The following is a 20,178-nucleotide window of genomic DNA, read 5'->3' on the forward strand; positions in this document are numbered from 1 at the left end:
CCGCTTCCGGGCTAGCCTTTGCCGGAAGCAGTATTTGGATGACGCAAAAGTGTCGCGCAGTCGGTGATTCCGGAAGAAACAAGAGTGCGGCGTGAACATGGTGAGGGGAGGGTCGGAGAAAGGGTTTTGTCGCACCACGTTTTGGGAGGAGATGGAGCCAGTCATCCCTTAGCCAAATTTCCTCCGTATTACCCTAATTATTGTCATCGTGGTTGTGGTTCTTAAACTGCTCCCAGCGGTGCCTGTTCTACTCTTCCGAGTGGGGAGAGGAGAACCAGGTTGGGGGCACAGAGGATGAAGTGCTGGGTATTTGAGGAAGAAGAGAAGGGAATGGACAAAAGAAGAGAAATAACTCAAGAAGATACAATGTATCCAGTTCTTTTAACTCTAAAATTTCTGTTTCAAGGGGAAGCAAAAGAAAGCAAGAAAGTATGCGACCATGAAGCGAATGCTTAGTCTCCGAGATCAGAGGCTGTGAGTATCGGGAATCAAGCTGTACCCAAAGATATGAGAGTTAGGAGGGCATAAGTAGTAAAAACTTTGTTGTTATTTTGTGTTTACGTGTAAAATTATGTATTGTGTCTTGGATTTATATAGCGTAACATAGTAGGCAAGTGTGAAACAGCCACTAGATGCTGAGCAATTACACTGGAGAAGGGAATGGGGATTAAACATTCCTGAAGTGTTCGCTCTGTTTTCCGCCTTTTTTTATAAACTTTATCTACCGTATCACATTTAAGCCTCCTAACAGCTTCGTAGGTAGGAATATCTTTGTTTTTGCCATTACATTACTTATATTCCCCCCCCCCCAGGGGAAAAAATACCTTTTAAAATTGTTGAAAGATGGTGAGGTCAGAGGCCATGTTTGTCTTGTGTCCCAAGCACCTGCCACTTAAATAGTTTTTTTTTTTTTAAGATTTTATTTATTTATTCATGAGAGACAGAGAGAAAGAGAGAGAGAGGTAGAGACACAGGCAGAGGGAGAAGCAGGCTCTGTGCAGGGAGCCCGATGTTGGACTCGATCCCGGGACTCCAGGATCACGCTCTGTGCCAAAGGCAGGCGCTAAGCCGCTGAGCCACCCAGGGATCCCCCCCACCTTTTTTTTTTTTTTTCTAAAGATTTTATTTATTTATTCATGAGAGACACACACAGAGAGAGAAAAGAATGGGAAAACACCTAGATGTCTTCATTTTATAAATCTTATAAAAATCCAAACCTCTGCGAGAGAGTGGAATGATATTCCCTATTGTAAGCTTCCCTGCTTCGGTGAAGAATAGACAAAGGTATGAAATAAGGACTGGTCCCAGGGCATCTGCCTGGCTTCATCAGTAGAGCATGGGACTGTTGATCTCTGAGTGGTGAGTCCAAGCCCCAGGTTGAGCCTAGTAGAGTTTACTTTAGAAAGAAAGGAAGGAAGGAAAGAGAAAAGAAAAGAAAGACTAGCTTTTCTTTTGTTTATTAGCCTTAGAACAAAGGAACAGCCTTCAGAGTTATCAAATTGTATTCTCAGCCTTTAGTATGTATTATGTAATTTTTAGGGAAGTTGCTTCATTGATAATATTTTATTTTCAGTTAAGGGTTAAATTTTGTGTGTATAGTTTTACATTTTAGTCTCTTATGAGTCATATGGAGGAATCTTTTTCCTCCCTACTGTTGGAGCGTTTGAGTCTTTAGAAGATAAATGTCAACCTGTTTCTCCATTGCATTGAAGTGGATTTTGATCCTTTTTTTTTTTTAAATGTCTTTTTATTTATTTTTTTTTAATTTTTATTTATTTATGATAGTCACAGAGAGAGAGAGAGAGGCAGAGACACAGGCAGAGGGAGAAGCAGGCTCCATGCACCAGGAGCCCGATGTGGGATTCGATCCCGGGTCTCCAGGATCACGCCCTGAGCCAAAGGCAGGCGCCAAACCGCTGCGCCACCCAGGGATCCCTGGATTTTGATCCTTGATATGAAGAGCTTCTGACAAAAAATGATAATATAACTAACTAATATAATTAACAATTTGTATGGATTATTGGCTATTTTTAAATTTCATTATGTTTAACTGATTATGTTATTTTCAGCCTACTTCCCACACAGTTATTTGTGCTTAAAAAGGGTGTATTGATATGAACATGAAGAAATCACAAAGTAGAATTCCTCTGTAAGAAAAAAAAGAAGAAACTTTAAATGTTGATTAAGATTATAACTGCTATGATTTTTTTCTTCTCTTTCATTTTTTTTCTTGCGTTTAATTTACTTTCTTTTTTCCTAGTAAAGAAAAGGATAGATTAAAACCTAAAAAGAAAGAAAAGAAAGATCCCAGTGCACTCAAGGAAAGAGAAGTGTGAGTAATCAAAATTTCAAGTTTTCCTTTGAAACTAGAGGAGACATTTTAGAACCATAGAATTTTTAGAAATCCAGGCTTTCCCTGAGCTGATTTGCTCAGTCATTTGTAAGTCTGACACAACTATGCAAATGAGAGTGATACTAGTGAAAATGTATCCATTCCAGTGGTTTGAAGGTTTTTGGATTTCATGGAGCAGTAAAATTTCCCTTAAAATCTTGGGAATTAGATCTAGAATTATTAATTTTTTTCTTTCAAAAGATCTTTCAAAAGAGGCAATTGTTATTGTTTAACACACCAGCATTTGAGGAAGAATGTATCACCAAAAATAGTAAGCAAAAAATTTCAGGGTCATTTCTTTTAAATAAGTACACTTAACTTTATGAAGCTTCAGTATATGTTCTTATTATCTCATTTTCCCCTAGATTGGTAATGGATATATCATAACAGGATTTTTTAAGATTATTTCCAATGAATAAGGAAAAAGCTTAATCTATAGCAAACAGTTTGAAGCAGAGACTTCATTTACAATGTTGATATCAAAGTATCAGTGTAGACATTACTTTGTTTTGTGTCTTCTTCCTTCAGCCCCCAACATCCTTCCTGCTTATTCTTCCAATATAACACACAGCTGGGCCCACCTTACCACATCCTGGTTGATACCAACTTTATCAACTTTTCCATTAAAGCCAAACTTGACTTAGTACAGTCAATGATGGACTGTCTGTATGCCAAGTGTGAGTATCATACTTTTGCATTTCTCTTGACATTTGTACAGAATAATTATAATTATCCAAATACATGAAAAGAGGGGAGTGGGGTCCTAGTTTTTGGATTTCTGGTCATTTAATTTGCTCACAGTAGCCATGACGATTTTCAGTGAATTGAAATGTAAAGCAGACTTGACTGGGAATAATTAAACTTCACAATTCGGAAAACATTTAGCCTACTTTGACTATTGTTGTGGACATCAATTTTGAAAGTAGGATGGGAATTTTTTGTTTTAGAATTTTGGATTTTAAAATTCTGGGCAATAAAAATTTATTACATTTTTAAGAATATCTATTCTTTTACATTAAGGAGGAAACATTCTCCATTCCACTCTATTGTGGAAAAGCTAAATAAGATATTTTGCCATTTATGATGACAGAACTAGAAGTAATGCTTTTTAACATTTCCTAAATTTATTCAGTTTGGTATTTATTTGTACCACAAAGGACCAGAAGTAGTTTACACATAGGTATGCAGTTTACCATTAGTAGCTTTCCCTTGTATTTGGGTCCCCTCCTTTAGTGATCTTCCTTCACTACCATGAGTAAGAAAGAAAATCTAGGCCATGTGTAAGAGAATCACTTCCTAATAATGAGATCTGTTGTATTTTGTGATGGCATTACATTTGTTTATTTTCCAGTCATCTAAAGGTACAAATGAAAATTAAACTTCACTTTGCCATAAAGAATACATAAAAGGAAAAAATTTATGCCTCCTTTAATTTTGAAAGGATGCTGTATAATGAACATTTATAGAGTGATGGTAACATAAATGTTGCTTTGATTTATTAAAATGGGGAAGATGGGGGAGGGAATGTGATGAGTAAGAGAGCTAAATTATATTAATATGTGAAGGTAACCACCAAATGAGAAAAATAGCTAATAAAGGAAAATAGTGCTCTTTAAGAATCAGAATTGGTGGGGTGGGCTAGGATCAAGGAACAGTAAATTTTCCATACAGACTTTTCCTTATCTTTTTAAGCTATGTACATGTAATACTTTAATTTTTTTTAAGCTTGTAGAATAATAAAGAGTAACCTGAAATTGGGACACTACCTGCCTGTGAGAGTGGACTAGGGTGGTCTTGGATGGGGGAAGACACTTAACTTGGTAGACTCTTTGTATTCCCGTGGTGTTTTTTATAACCATAAATAAAGTGTGCTAGCTGCTTATCTAGGAATGCTGTGACCTACTTATAAATGAAATGGATGGAGGGTTCAGGCATGGCCCTTTGAAGGTGAATTGTTTCCTTGACTGTATAGTTTCATCACTGTTATCTAAATGGTGACTATTCAGGATAGCTTTCATCCTAGAGGATTGCTTTCTCTAGATATGGATACCTAGGAGTACAGTTATAATATGTACAGCTAAATGCTCTCACTGTGCCTTTTTTAAAAACAAACCTATTGGGGGCATTTCAGTGGCTCAGTTGGTTAAGCGTTGGACTCTTGATTTCGGTTCAGGTCATGATCTCAGGGTTGTGAGATCTAGCCCCATGTTGGGCTCCATGCTGGGCATGGAGCCTGCTTAAGTCTCTCTCTTTCTCCCTCCCACTCTGCCCTTTCCTGTCTCTAAATAATAATAATTAATAATAATAAACATAAACATAAAAACAAACTTGTTAAGGAAAATACCACTTTCTACAGTTTTCTGTGTAATAATACTTCAAAGGAAAGGATGAAGAAACATTAAAAATTTGGTTACCAAAAAAAAAAAAAAATTTGGTTACCTAGGAGGTTCCATAACTTTTTTAAGCTTTAGCTATTTAATTTTTCCTCACTTGGCTTTATACCTGAAGGAAGACCTTTAAAGATGCCCCTTTGACTTTTCTTAGCTCCTGGTCCCATTTCTGCCTGATATTCCAACAAGTAAGGGCAGTTAGCTTTCCATCAGCTTTCTTTTCTGCCCATGAGTCCTTTTCTCTGTTACCTTTCCTTTCTTGATAGTCCTCTTCCTGGGCCTACTTTCCTACTCTAGATGCAAGCCCTCCTTAATGCCCATCACCCGATTACCTCATCCCCCCACCCACCTCTCCTCCAGTAACCCTCAGTTTGTTTCCCATGATTAAGAGTCTCCTGGGATGCCTGGGAGCATTATTGGGGGCATCTCAGTGGCTCAGTGGTTGAGCGTCTGCCTTTGGCTCAGGGCATGATCCCGCAATCATGGGATTGAGTCCCGCATCAGGCTCCCTGCATGGAGCCTGCTTCTCCCTCTGCCTGTGTCTCTGCTTCACTCTCTGTGTTTGTCATGAATCAATAAATAAAATCCTTTAAAAAAAAAAAAAAGAGTCTCCCATGGTTTGTCTTCTTCTCTGATGACTTACCATTCAGTTTCTCTCCCTTCCCTTATAATCCTCTGTGTTGTTTCTTATATTCCACATGAGTGAAGCTATATGATAATTGTCTTTCTCTAGTTGACTTATTTCGCTCAGCATAGCATAAAAACATTTAAGCTCCCTGTAATACCTTTCCTTAGAGAGAAACAGTTTTTATTTTTATTTTATTTATTTATTTTTTTCTAGTAGGCTCTACACCCAGTGTGAAGCCCAATGTGGGGCTTGAACTCACAGCCCTGAGATCAAACCTAAGCTGAAATCTAGGGTCGAATGCCTAACTGAGCCACCCAGGTATCCCCTTTAAAACTTCAGATACAAACTGCAAAGTATAGGTTATTTTTGTTTATTTTATTAATGAAAATGGATCATAGGTAATTTACTATTTATCTTTGTGCCTTTTTTAACAGCTTTGAGATATAATTCACATAGCATTTAAAGTAGATGATTCAATGACTTTTAGCATATTCAAGGTCAATTTTAGGATATTTTATTACCCAAAAAGAAACTCGGAACCCCTTAGCCATCATCGCCAACCTTTCCCATCCTCCTCCCCTAGACAACCACTAATTTGTAGTCTATTTCTATAGATTTGTCTATTTTGGATATTTCATTAAATGAGACTGTATAATATTTTATTCTCTTCCATTTAGCATGTTTTCAAGGCTCGTCTGTGTTAAAACATGTATCAGTATATCTTTTATTTTCATTACCAAATAACATTCCATTGTATGGCTGGGATCACATCTCACTCATCCATTTTTTTCTTATTTTTTACAGTTACATTTTGTATATTACATTTACATAAAAGTTTAAAACTTTATTTTAAAGGTTTTTTATTTATTTGAGGGACAGGGAGAACAAGAGAGCACAAGCAGGGGGAGCATCAGGTAGAGGGAGAGGAAGAAACAGGCTTCCCCCTGAGCAGGGAGCCTGATGCGAGGCTTGATCCCAGGACCCTGGGATCATGATGTGAGCCGAAGGCAGATGCTTACCCGACTGAGCCACCCAGGGGCCCCTTGCACAAATACGTCTTTTTTTTTTTTTTTTTTTTTCAAATATGTCTTAAACATTTTTCTGTGTCAATATGTATAGTGGACCTCATTTTTTTTAAGTTTACATAATATTTATATAATTTTTAAAAGTGAATATCCTATTAGATATTTGGGTTACTTGTAGTTTTTGCCTTATTATAAATAATTCTATAATGAATATCTGTGAATGTCTCTGTTAGGGTGGAGTAATTCTTTAGAATACATTTCTAGAAGCTGTATTATAATATAAAAGGATATGTAAAAATAAAAATAAAAGGATATGTATATTTTATTTTAATAGGTATTGCAAAATTGCCCTAAAATAGTAATATGCATTTGTACACCTACTAACTTAGTGTGAGAATACCTATTTCCTCAGTATTGGGTATTTTCCTTGCTTAATCTTTGCCTCTTGAATAGGTAGAAAGTAAAATCTTGTTTCAATTTGTATCTCTTTAATTAGGCTTAGATTGAGCACCCTTATGCTCACTGATTGTTATATGTCTTCCTCTATGACCTGAAGTGTATGAACTGAAATATACCATTGGTGGTTAAGAATCTAGTCTGTAACTGCCAATCTCCATTCAAGTCTTGGCTTCACCATTTACTTCTACTTGCTTCTTTGTGCCTTAGGTTCCTGATCTATAAAATGGGGGTGCTAATAATAACAATGCTACCTGGTAGGAATTATTCTGAAATTAAGTGAGATAATCCTCATAAAGTGCTTGGCCCAGTGTCTGGCAGATAACATTTAATTTAAACTCATTACAAACAAGCTCTTTGTATGTTAAGAAAATTAGCCCTCTGATGAATGTATAGAAATATTTTTCCTAGTTTATTTTTATTTTAATATGACTTTGGTAGCTGTCAAACAGAAGTTTTCTATTTTTATGTGATGAAATTACATTTCCTAATTAATTGCATGGATTCTTTTGGTTCACACTTAAAATTTTTTCTATCTAGAATTTATTTTAAGAATGACAGAGATCCAGCTTAAATTTTCCCTCAGATACATTCATGACATTTTATGAATCTGTGGGTTTGAGATAGTTCAGTTCGCTAGTTTCCTTACCAATAGGGATTTTATTCACTTCTCGTTCTGTTGTTCATTTCAGCATGCTTATTCTGCTGTCATTCTGGAAACCTCATGGGTCTCTTAAAGACTCTCAATGGGATATAATTCAGAGAGAGTCAAACCAGTTCCTTCACAAATTCTATCATTAATATGTATTTTTTTTCCTGGCAGGTATCCCTTGTATAACTGACTGTGTAATGGCTGAAATTGAGAAACTGGGACAAAAGTATCGAGTGGCTCTAAGGTAGGAAGGAGCTGGTCTAGATTGGTATACTGAAGATTTCTTTTGACCTTCCTTCATCTATTCAGTGTCCAAGGATTTCTTGGATAATTCGTTTAAATAAAAACTACACAAAACTAGTAACAATTTATGATCAAGAAAGCAAACATTTGGAGGTTAGAGAATCTTAAGCTGAAGTGGGTTTTTTTTTTTTTTTGGATTTTATTTATTTGAGAGAGAGAGAAAAAAAAAATGAGCCAAGGAGGGGACAGAGGGAGAAGGAGGCTACGCATTGTGCAGGAAGCTTGCCATGGGGCTCTGTCCCAGGAGCCTAAGATCACAACGTGAACCAAAGTCAGACGTGTAACTCAACCACCCAGGCACCCCTAAGCTGAAATTTTTGAATGAAGTTAGTCATATTGGTCTTGTAGGAATTCTTTTAAGTTCCTGTGGATTTTCAATTAGAAAGTGTCTTTTTATTAGTTATTAAGATACCTCTTTTAGAATCTCACACGTAAAGGATTCACATTCTAAGTTTTGAGCTTACTCTAGAAAGTACACTTGAGTTAAAAGTAGTGGTTCCTGAAGTATGGTCCATGGACCCCTATGAGTCCCAGACACCTTTGCAGGAAGTCCACAAAACTATTTTCATAATAATATCAAGACATTGTCGTTGTCACTGTGCTGACATTTATCCTGATGGCAGAAAGGCAGTGGACCCAAATAATACTAGTAGACTGTATTCTTCACTGACATTCACTGGCAGTTAAAAAAACAAGAGCCAACACCCAGGGGTGCCTGGCTGGCTCCGTCAGGAGAGCATGCAACTTTTGATCTTGGGATTATAAATTTGAGCCCTAAATTGGATGTAGAGATTACTTTAAAAAAAAAAAAAATCTTTAAAAAGAACAACAACAACCTAGAGTCACTTAAGAATATCCTTGATGAAGCAGTAACACCTGTTGACTTTGTTAAATATAGACCCTAGAGTACACATCGGTATTCCTTGTGATGAAGTGGGTAAAGTATACCTAAAGCACTTCTGCTGCTACCCAAGAGTGAAACCTACCTCAATGAAAAGCATGTGTGTACTTGTTTAGATTATGAGCCAAACCAGCTACTTTTGCATGGAATGTCATTTTTATGTGAAAAATAACTGACAAACACTGATTTTTCAGACTTTAGCACTTAGCAGATAGTTTCTCAAAAATTAATGCAGTGAATCTGTTACTTAAAGGAAAACAACTGTATTAGTTACCAATGATAAAATTCAAGCTTCCAAGTGAAAAATTAGAGTTTTGAAAAGTCATGAATTTATCACATTCCCAATACTAAAGACCTTTCTGTTGAGACCAGTGAAGATACTGAGTATGATTTTTTTTGTTACTGTATAAAGAAATTTGGAAGATTTGTGTAATTCAGCGAATTGGTATTTTCCAAATGATCATTGAATACTATTACAAAATCATGCGTGGGTAAAAGATTCATTCGAGGTCCAAGATGTACCAGTGAATTTGTGTGTGTGTGTGTGTGTGTGTGACCTTTTAGAGGTGTAAATTACATACTGTAAAATTCACCAGGGAAACTGAGTGGGGAAAAATTAGAGAGGAAGACAAACCATGAGAAACTCCTAACTCTGGGAAACAAACAAAGAGTTGCGGGGAGGGGGAGGACTGGCGGGGTGGGGAAGGAATAGGGTAACTGGGTGACAGGCATGAGGGAAGGCACATGATGAGATGAGCACTGGGAGTTATATGTTGGCAAATTGAATTTAAATAAAATATTTTTTTAAATAATGAAAATAAAAAAATTCACTGAATTTCTATAATTTGATGGGTTTGGCAAATGTGTACAGTTATGGAATCACCATCATAGTCATGAAATAGAACATTTCTGTCGTCCCAGAAGTGTGATTCCATTCATATGAAATTCCAGAAAAGTCAGAGCTATACTAATAGAATATAGTGGTTAACTGGAGCTGAGCATGAGAAAAGTGGATTAACTGCAAAGGGATACAGGGAACTTTTTTGTAGTGATGGAAGTGTTCTATAGCTCAATTGTGGAGATAGTGATATGGATATATAAATTTGTTAAAACTCATCAAATTTTACATGATAACCAGTGAATTTTATTGTATTTCATTTATACCTAATAAAGCTAACTTTTTTAAAGGCAAAGAAAAAAAAAAATAAAGGCAAAGAAAAATGGGAACCCAATGTATAAGAGCATTGTTCAGCTGAATGGAAAAGTGATAAACTATCAAAATATTGAATATTACTGTGGAAAGAAAATTAAATTCTTATTTTACCTCTTTCACAAAAATCAGTTCAAGGTAGATTAAGTATCTAGGCTTTTGTGGAAAATACAGAGAATATCTTAGTGATTTTGGAGTGGGCAGGGCTTTCTGAAGAAGTCCAAACCGTAATAGAAAACTAATCAATCTGACTATATTGAATACAACTGTGGAACAAAAGATAGCATAAAGAAAGCAACACAAGAAGCCACAGATAGTGAGAAGATATTAGTAATGCATATAATCAACAAACGGCTTATTTTCAAAATATATAAAGAAGTACAAATCCATAAGAAAAAGACAAAACCCTTAAATTCACAAGGAGATAATCATTTCATACCTAGCAGACTGGCAAGAATTGAAGTCTATTTAACAATGCCACAAGTAGTTGAGACGGGGGACCAATGGAATTCTCATACTCAACAGATAAGAATGTAAAGTGGACAGTCACTTCTGAGAGCAACTTGGCAATATCACAGCAGAAAGTTCTGTCTTCCCAGCCCTGTTTCACTGTCCTCTGCACACTCTTCTTCCCTCCAGAAACATGTGTTTGGTCTTCCCTCACACCCTTGAGCCATTTTATAGATGTTTGGTACCCTGTTTGGAACATGCCTGCCTTCACTTTTTTTGGGAATACTGTTTTGTATTCATTTTATTTAACCTCCATATAATTTTGTTTTTTAATTATACATACTAAATCCACAGTGACTTAGCTCTGAACTATTACAATATGGAGTATTTTTCTCTCACTTGGTACCTATGTGATGCCTTGTATTTTTATTCAGTTTGTAATTCATCATCGTTATGTAATAGGAAGAACATGGCTCTGGGAATCACAGATTTGGGACTTTTTTTCAAATTTGTAGGAAAATAACACGTTTATTAATGGCAAACTATAAATATATATATACAATAAAAAGTAAAAGTCCTGCTTATTCAACTTTGTCCATTCTTCTACCCTAATGGTGATAACTGAGAAGGGTTAGTGTATAGTTTGTATATGTTTTTCCAAGCCTTTTTTTCTAAGCAAATGCAAATGTAGAGAAAGAAAATGAAAGAGATTTATGTTTTCTTAATTGAATCATATATGTATATTGTTCAATGACTGACTTTTTTATTCAACAGTTTGAATTTTTTTCTTTAAGATTTCATTTATTTATTCATGAGAGACAGAGAGAGGCAGAGACATAGGCAGAGAGAGAAGCAGGCTCCACACAGGAGCCTCTATGGGACTCGATCCTGGGACTCCAGGACCACACCCTGGGCCGAAGGCAGGCACTAAACCGCTGAGCCATCCAGGGATCCCAACAGTGTGAATTTTTTGAGTTTGTTTATTCAGCAAGCCTTCCATGTTGGTAGACAGCTGTACTTATTTTTTAAAAAACAAGATGGGACACCAAAATATATTTAACTTTTATCTTGATGATGGGTGTTCAGATTATCTCCAGTTTTTCACTATTATAATACTGGCCAGCCTCATGCCTGTGTTGTTGCACATTTGTGTAAGACAGCTTCCCAAAGCGAAGTGGTTGGGTTAAAATTGATTTTGAATCCTAGCTTTTCCCAGCTGTATACTTTGAACAAGTACAATTAATTAATCTCTCTGAATCTGCTTTCTCATTTGTAAATTGGAAACATAGTAATTCAGAATTCTGTGAAGATTATATGACCTAAGGCACACCAGCTGTCAGTCAGTAAGCTTTCGTTCTCTTCTCTGTTAGGTGTCTTTCCAATTAGAAGATAAGGTGCAGAAGGAGAGGGGTGCCTTAAAATCTCCACATAGGTCAAGTCATTCTTATTTCACAGATCAAGAGTCAGAAAGTTATCCCATTGCCTGAATGTTGTCATTAATCCAGTTTTGTAACCCTTTAGGATTGCCAAGGATCCGAGATTTGAACGACTGCCATGCACACACAAAGGAACCTATGCAGATGACTGCTTAGTACAGAGAGTAACTCAGGTATCATCAGTTTCTAAATGTTTACTCTGTGCTTCACAGGAAGCATAGATGCCTCTTGTACTTGAGGAAGTGGATTGGAAATGTATACTGTAACTTTAATGGGAAAATCATAGGCTTGGGGAGGAGACATGGGTTTCAAATCTCAGCACCTGCATTTACTGGGTATGTGATGTGGGGCACTTACTGATCCTTATTCCACAAATCATTTATATAAAATGCTGTGAGTGTACATATAATATCGGTTTCACCTCCCTGTGAATTAGAAATCATCTGTTTCCATATTCCTCATGCAGGAATTTTGTTCCTCTCCACCATGCCTAAGCAAGAGTGTTTGTCAGTTACATCTGAGTCTCCCAGGATGCTATCTTAGTACCCTGGAATAACTAGGTTTTTGATTCTTCTGTTCTGGCCTCCTTGTCAAGCACCACAAGAACTTCTGCTCTTGATTACCCTTATTATAGCCTCTCCCTGCTAAGGATAATCATCTTCATTTGATGACCACGCTCCCATCTCTTAAGCCATTCCATTCCATGGGTAGAGATAGCATTTGCCTTACTTTCCCACAGCACAGCTGACACCAGGTTATGAATCTTTTCAAAACTTAATGGGAGATTGGGGTATGACAAGTAAAACATGAAACAACTGGCAGCTAAATGCTACTGCCTTCAGAGCTGCTAGACTCAGACTTGTCCTGGAGATCCATTCCGGCTTCATTGCCAAGGCAGTAGCCTACCTCTACCACTAGAAGGTCTCAGGGTAGGCCCAAGCCCAGAGATTCCAGGAAAGGTAAAAGCTGTACCCTCTGATCTAAGGCATTTACTCTGCCTTTGCATAGTCTTTTGGGGGTGTTTCCCAAAACAAAGAAATCATCTGCCCTAAATGTGAAAGTCCCTTCCACTTATGAGACAAAAAACAATTTGCAGCTCTTAAATAGTTTTTCTATCTTCTCCCCCTCAAGATTCTTAGAACTACATTCCCCGAGGCAACTTGTTTGTGTTTTATAAATATGAGCTCCTAGATCATAGTAGGTATTCAATAAATTATTATAACCTTTCCTTTGCTATTTACTGTGAAAATGAGTAATTCTCCGGATTAGCCAGTGTACTATTACTCAGTATCACTAAGTAGACTTAAAGTATGAACACTCAATGGGTATCTTTTACAGCACAAGTGTTACATTGTGGCCACAGTTGACCGGGACCTTAAACGAAGGATCCGGAAGATCCCTGGAGTTCCCATCATGTACATTTCTAACCATAGGTGAGAACTGTCTCTTGGGGAAGTAATTAAAAGTATATAGCTGATGTCAATTAAAAATGAGGTCAGGTTATGGGAAAATTTGAAAGCGATTGTTGTATCAAATGCTCGCATAGTTGTATTTGAAGAAATGAGAGGAACAAGAACAAGGACAAAAGATAAAGCTAGGACTTGGGAATGAGGCAGACATTCCCACTGTTGTAGTAAGATCGCTAGAAGAAACAGATGTGTAGCCTTTTTTTTTTTTTTTTTTTAAGATTTAAAAATTTATTCATGGGAGACATAGAGAGGCAGGCCCTCTGTTGCTGCCTGATGCAGACTCCATTCCAGGAACCTAGGATCACGACCTGAGCTAAAGGCTGACGTTCAACCACTTGAGCCACTCAGGTGTCTCGAAATGTGTAGCTTTAAATACAAAGCAGTAATTTAAGTTAAGCTAATCTTTTGGCCAGAAATATCTTTTTTTTCAAAGCTTAGTATATGTGATCAGCACCTCATCTGGGAAACGAAAAGCTTATTAAAAAAAAAAAAAAAAAAAAGCTGGTCTTTACCCTGTTTGGATGTTCTCATGCCAGTGCTCAGACTCCCCACTTTTCAACCTGGGAAGAATACAATATAGTGGGAAGAATATGGGCTGGGAGAAATTGGGCTTACCTGGACTCAGTGCCTGGCTCCCTCACTTGTTAACTCTCTGGCTTTGAAATATAAAGATACTATATTAAAAGCATTTTGCTATAAATCATTTATTATGATATCCCTTTAAAATTTTCCCACTGACAAAAAGGATTCATAATGGGGAGGTGAAAGTATTGCAGGCAGTAAAGGATGGGATTTTAGGTGGATTCTGGACCCATCTTTCTTACCAGTGTTAATTTTTTGTCCTGATCAGGTACAACATTGAGCGGATGCCAGATGATTATGGAGCCCCTCGGTTCTAATTCTTAAAAGATCGTTTTTCTGTCTTCTTATACCAACTTTTTCTGTTGCCAGTTCATATTAGCAATATGCTATAGTATGAATTATTCTTCTTACCCATTTGCTCTGTTATGAGCTGAGTATGGTTAAATATATTCATTTTTTGATGTTTTGAAATCAGTATTTTGTATCATTTTAAGTATTGTTGCATCTTTCTATAAATCAGATGATTGTTTAATTTGATGGTTGTTTTATATTCATTTACTCAACAAACATTTATTAAAGTTATATTACGTACTTAGTAAGGTATGGTCCTGCTCGCAAGACATTCATATTATAATAGGGGAAAAGAGAAACATGTATATGAATAAATATAGTAATATAGTGATGCCAGATTAAAACTCTATAGGCAATAGACCTGTGTATGAGGAAAGAATGATTTCTTTCTCCTTGGTGGGAATGGAGAGGGAAGATAGATAGGCTAGAGGTAGTAATATTTGAGTTAATTTGATTTATTTATTTATTTTTAGTTAATTTAAAAAAAAAAACAAATAGGTGCTTGCCTAATATGTGAAGTAAAGAAAATTAGCATAGGAGGCATATGAACAAAAGTATGGAGACATGGAATGGCTGCTTGGCCTGCCTAGACAGCTACCAGAAGGTTTTTCTTACTGGAACATAAGGAAAAGAGATCTGTACCACACCTGAGGCTCCGAGGGAGGAAGTGGGCTAAGAGGGGGCCTTATATGACATACTAAAGGGTTTGGGCTTGATTGTGAGGTCAATAGGAGCTTATTTGAATTTTAACTAAGGTGAAAAACAGGATCAGATTACATAGTTTAAATGATCAGAAGGTAGTGTAAGGATAGACTAATAGATCATTAAAATAAATAGAAAGTCCATAAACAGACCAATATATTTATGGCAAGTTGGTGTATTATCAAGGTAGTATTTCAAATCTGTGGGAAAAGGAAACTTTATTGGAAGGCCAAATAGTATGGAGTAATTCTTAGTGGGGTTAGAATCCTGATTCTACCAGTTACTATCTGTATGAGTTGGGTACGGTATGTAACCATTTGGTGCCTTCCTTGCTCCCTCTTTAAAATGTGTTTTCTGATCCTCACAACAAGCCTGATAAGATGGGATGAAATCAAATAGTACATGACAATTGAAGTATTGTTCAGTAAGGTGTCAGTGATTATTATCATAGTGACGAGTTGGCTATCCATTCAAAAAAGTTTTAGTATTCCTACTTCATATGCTTCATGAGAATTCATTTCAAGTGGATCAAAGATCTAAACCTTTTTCTTCTAAGCAATGGAAGTCTTAGGGAAAAAACACCAAAAAATGCCTATAATTTTTTGATAGAATTCTTAAATAAGATGAAGAATGTAAAAACCATTAAAAAAAAAAAAGGGTTGGTAAGTGTGACTATATTAAAATTAGATTTGTGCAAGGCAACCCCCCAAAATTAAGACAAGTGGCTGGCCAAAAGATCTTCCAGTATACATAATAGGAGTGTGAAGAAATGAGTAGTTATGCGATGCTAAGAAGAGTGCAGATAGATATAGCCATTTTAGACAGCAGTTTGGCAGGAGCCATTAAAATAAAAATTACAGATATCCAAGGAGCCCAATTCTATTTTTTGGTTTTTATAGGTATTATGCAGGTGGTTTTCCTTAAAATACGTGGTTAATGTGTTATAAGTGAATAAGTATAATATAAATGTGTAAAGAAACATTCACACGTGAGTACAAGGAAGTGTCTAGAAGCATCTTATTGCACCACTGTTTATAGTAGAGAAAGATTGAGAAGAATGTAAACTTCTATCAAATGAATCTTAATATAGTTACATCTATACAGTTGACCCTTGAACAATGGTTAGGGGAGCTGATGCCCCACACAGTTGACGTTTTGTTCCCCAGAACTTAACTACTAATAGCCTATTTGTGACTGGAAGTCTTAGTGGTAACATAAACAATGAATTAATATTCTGAACGTTACATGTATTATATGTGTTATATACTGTATTCTTTCAATAGCATAAACTAGAGAAAAGAAAATGTGAAGAAAATCATAAGAGCAAATATGTTTCTAATATTGTACCAAAAGAAACCTGACCCATGCGGTTCAATCCCATATTCTTAAAGTATATATGTCCTGAGCATTTAAAAAGAATGAAGTAGATTTTAAAATGGGCAAAAGAGGGATCCCTGGGTGGCGCAGCGGTTTGGCGCCTGCCTTTGGCCCAGGGCGCGATCCTGGAGACCTGGGATCGAGTCCCACATCGGGCTCCCGGTGCATGGAGCCTGCTTCTCCCTCTGCCTGTGTCTCTGCCTCTCTCTCTCTCTGTAACTATCATAAATAAATAAATAAAAAAAAAATAAAAAAAAAAATAAAATAAAATGGGCAAAAGACTTGAATAGATGGTTCTCTGAAGAAGACATACAGATGATCAAAAAAGCATATAAAAAGATGCTTAACATCACTAATTGTTAGGAAAATGCAAACCAGAACCACAATGAAATACCACTGCACACCTATTCAGATGGCTACTATTGAGAATAAATAAATAATGAGAATTGACAAGGATGTGAGGAAATTGAACCTGTTGTGCACTGTTAGAAATACAAAATAGTACAGTCACTATAGAAAACAAAATGGCGGGCAGCCCTGGTGGCGCAGCGGTTTGGCGCCGCCTGCAGCCCAGGGCGTGATCCTGGGGACCCTGGATCGAGTCCCACGTCAGGCTCTCTGTATGATGCCTACTTCTCCCACTGCCTGTGTCTCTGCCTCTCTCTCTGTCTCTATGAATAAATAAATAAAATCTTTATAAAAAAAAAAAAAAAGAAGAAGAAGAAAGAAAACAGAATGGCGGGCAGCCCTGGTGGCGCAGCGGTTTGGCGCCGCCTGCAGCTCGGGGTGTGATCCTGGGGCCCCGGGATCAAGTCCCACATCCAGCTCCCTGTGAGGAGCCTGCTTCTCCCTCTGCCTGTGTCTATGCCTCTCTCTCTCTCTCTCTCTCTCTCTCTCTCTCTCTGAATAAATACATAAAATCTTTAAATAAAGAAAAGAAAAAGAAAACAGAATGGTGGTTTCTGGAAGAATTAATGGAATTACCATATGATCCAGCAACTCCACTCCAGAGTGTATACAAAAGAATCAACACAGGATCGTAAAGAGATACTTGCACACCACACCTATGTTTACAGCAGCACTATTCACAATAACCAAAAAGTGGAAGCAATCCAAGTGTCCATCAACAGATGACTATTCGAGTAATCAAAATGTGGTATATACATATAATAAAATATTGTGCAGCCTTAAGAAGGAAGAAAGTTCTGACCCATACTCTAACATGGATGACCCTAGAGGACGTTTATGCTAAGTGAAGTAAGACAGTCACAAAAAGACAAATACTGGATTCTACTTACATGCAGTACCTACAATAACTGAATTCATAGAGACATGGTAAAAAGGTGGTTCCCAGGGGCTGGAGGGAGTGGGGAATAGGAAGTTTAATGAGGATGGAGCTTCAGTCTTCCAAAATAGAATTATGGAGATTGGTTGCACAGCATTGTAAATGTACTTAACGATACTGAACTATTCACTTAAACATGGCTAAAATGGTTATTTTTATGTATATCTTACCACAATTAATAAGAGCTATACTACTTAGTAATGTTAAGAAAAAGAAGCAACTTGTAGAACAATTAAGTATGGTGTGATAAGTGTTTTCCTTTTTTTTTAAACCACAAAATTACAAAATTGTTTATATGGTAATAGACATATATGGATAGAAAAAGGTCTGAAAATAATTCTTTTCCTAGCCTCCCTTCTCTGCTAACAGAATTCCTCTTAGGAGAAAACCATTGTTACAGGACTGGATTGTGGCTCACTCCTACCCCAGCACATAGTATGGATATTTCATCTTCCTGGTTGGACCAATCAGACTATCCTTATTCCCTTTGCCATTGTTCTTATTTCAAACCTGGGAGATCAAACTCAAGTGAAATAGTCTTACCCAGAGTGTTTACTGGAGAGTTGCTCTCTTTTTCTGTGGGAGAGCCTTTGGGTAATGTAAAGTTGGAAACTCAGTGATCAGATTTGGCAATACATTGGAAACGCTGGCTTGGTTTTTACTTTGGTTGTATAGTCAAACTTAATCCTAACTAATATAGGATGTGTGTCAGAAAGAAGAAATGGGAAGGAAAACTGAATTATTTAAAAAACTCAAAAAAAAAAAAAACTCAAAAAAAACCCCTCAAAGAACAAAATAGGTTTTGTCAAAACCCATTGAACTGAATCACTGGAGATTTGCATATTTTGCTATCTGTAAATCAAAAAAGAAAAAAATGCAGAAGAGAGGAGGGAAGAAGAAATAATGATAAAATAGAGAAAGTAAGATGGTAGAGAAAAGTACAAATTCACAGTAGTCATGATGTATGTGATTAGGTAAGTTTTCTTATTAAAAGACAAATATACAGGTTGGATATTTTTAAAATCTTGTGGCTGTGTGGTATTACAAAACACACCTAAAATAAAATGACACAGAGCAGTTGGAAATGATAGGAGAATACACTGACTGCACAACCCAGTAATTCTACTCCTAGGAGATACACCCAGGAAAAATGAAAACAATATTCACACAAAGATTTGTACACAGTGTTTACATTATCTTTATTCATAAAAGATAAAAACTGGAAACAACCCAAGTATCTATGGATAAGTGGATGGATAAATTGTGGTGCCTTCACACAATGGAATACTATTTAGCAATAAAAAGAATGAACTGATACAGCAACATAGATAAATCTTAAAATCAAGTAGAGCAAAAGAAGCCAGACACAGAAGAATATATACTATATGATTCCATTTATATGAAACTCTAGAAAAGACTAATTTATAGTGATGGGAAATCATTAATTACCTGAGGTTGGGTGGAAGGTTGGCTGTGTACAGATACAAAGGAATTGGGCGGGGGGGGGGGGGGATTATGGAAATATTCTATATCTTAATTGTTGTGATGGTTACTTGGATATATTGATTTGTCAAAATGCATTTTAACCTGTACACGAAATGAGTACATTTGTTGTGCATAGATTATACTTAACTAAAAGATGGGAAAAGATGCAAAAAAATATGCTGTTCGAATAAGCAATATGGAAAACACAGAGGGTTTTTTGGTAGCCTAACATCAGTTTCATGAACGTCCCATATACACTTGGAAAGGAGGTACAGTCTCTGTTACCATGATATTATCAGGGTAAAAGTTTTGATATTTATCCATAAGACCTATCTAATTGTTTAGGTCTTCTCTATCTTATTTGACTCTTTGATCTGTCTCAAGCTGAGAGGAATACATTAGAGTCTCCTGATATTAGTATGTTTTGTTTATTTCTCCTTGTGCTTCTTACTTAGTTTCCACTTGATGACAGTTGCTACTGTGTGGTTCTGTGCATGAGTACTCATAACTGATAGGTTTCTTGTGAATTGTAGCCTTTTTTTTTTTTTTTTGGTTTTTTGTTTGTTTTTGTTTTGTTGTTCTTTTGTTGTGAATTGTAGCCTTTAGTTTTATACTGTATCTATTTTGTCTCATTGAATGCATTTGGGCCCAAATTCTCTTTTCTTTGATGTTAAGAACAGGATCTCTGCTTTCTCTTTGTTTTGTTTTTTTTTTCTTTTGTAATACATTTATTTGCCTTGTATATGTTTCGCTATTTTTAATTTTTTAAATTTTTTATTTTTTGTGAATTTCTTATCCTGAAACTGAGGTGAGCTGGTGTGTTTTATCTTATAGACAGAATTGCTAGAAACCAATCATTTCTTTGTGCTCTTTTTTCTTTCTTTTTTCTGAATGAGAGTATTCACTGTGGTTGTCCTACTCCTATTACAACAACTGTGTGCTTGGTATATGAGGGCAGATCATTTGCCCTCTTATTGCATAGGTCTTTAGATAAAAAAAAGCCACACCTGATAAGGATACTACT

The 20,178-nt window shown here is 36.4% G+C and overlaps 1 protein-coding gene across 3 annotated transcripts; it reads left to right on the forward strand.

Moving 5' to 3' along the window:
• Nucleotides 1–26: 26 nt before the first annotated feature.
• FCF1 (FCF1 rRNA-processing protein) lies at nt 27–14,426 on the forward strand. Of its 3 annotated transcripts, XM_025443931.3 has the most exons (8): nt 27–100; nt 407–474; nt 2,261–2,332; nt 2,921–3,069; nt 7,715–7,787; nt 11,929–12,016; nt 13,182–13,276; nt 14,163–14,426. In XM_025443931.3, exons 1-8 carry the CDS (start codon nt 98–100, stop codon nt 14,209–14,211), a joined length of 597 nt encoding a protein of 198 aa, XP_025299716.1. In that variant the 5' UTR covers nt 27–97; the 3' UTR covers nt 14,212–14,426. The 3 variants fall into 3 exon arrangements, with proteins under 3 accessions (XP_025299716.1, XP_025299717.1, XP_048969288.1); XM_025443932.3 differs by having other exon boundaries at nt 60–474; XM_049113331.1 differs by lacking the exon at nt 2,261–2,332 and having other exon boundaries at nt 60–474.
• The last annotated feature ends 5,752 nt before the right edge of the window (nt 14,427–20,178 follow it).

The sequence above is a fragment of the Canis lupus genome, chromosome 8 (assembly GCF_003254725.2).
Source record: "Canis lupus dingo isolate Sandy chromosome 8, ASM325472v2, whole genome shotgun sequence".
In the NCBI taxonomy this organism is placed as follows: domain Eukaryota; kingdom Metazoa; phylum Chordata; class Mammalia; order Carnivora; family Canidae; genus Canis; species Canis lupus.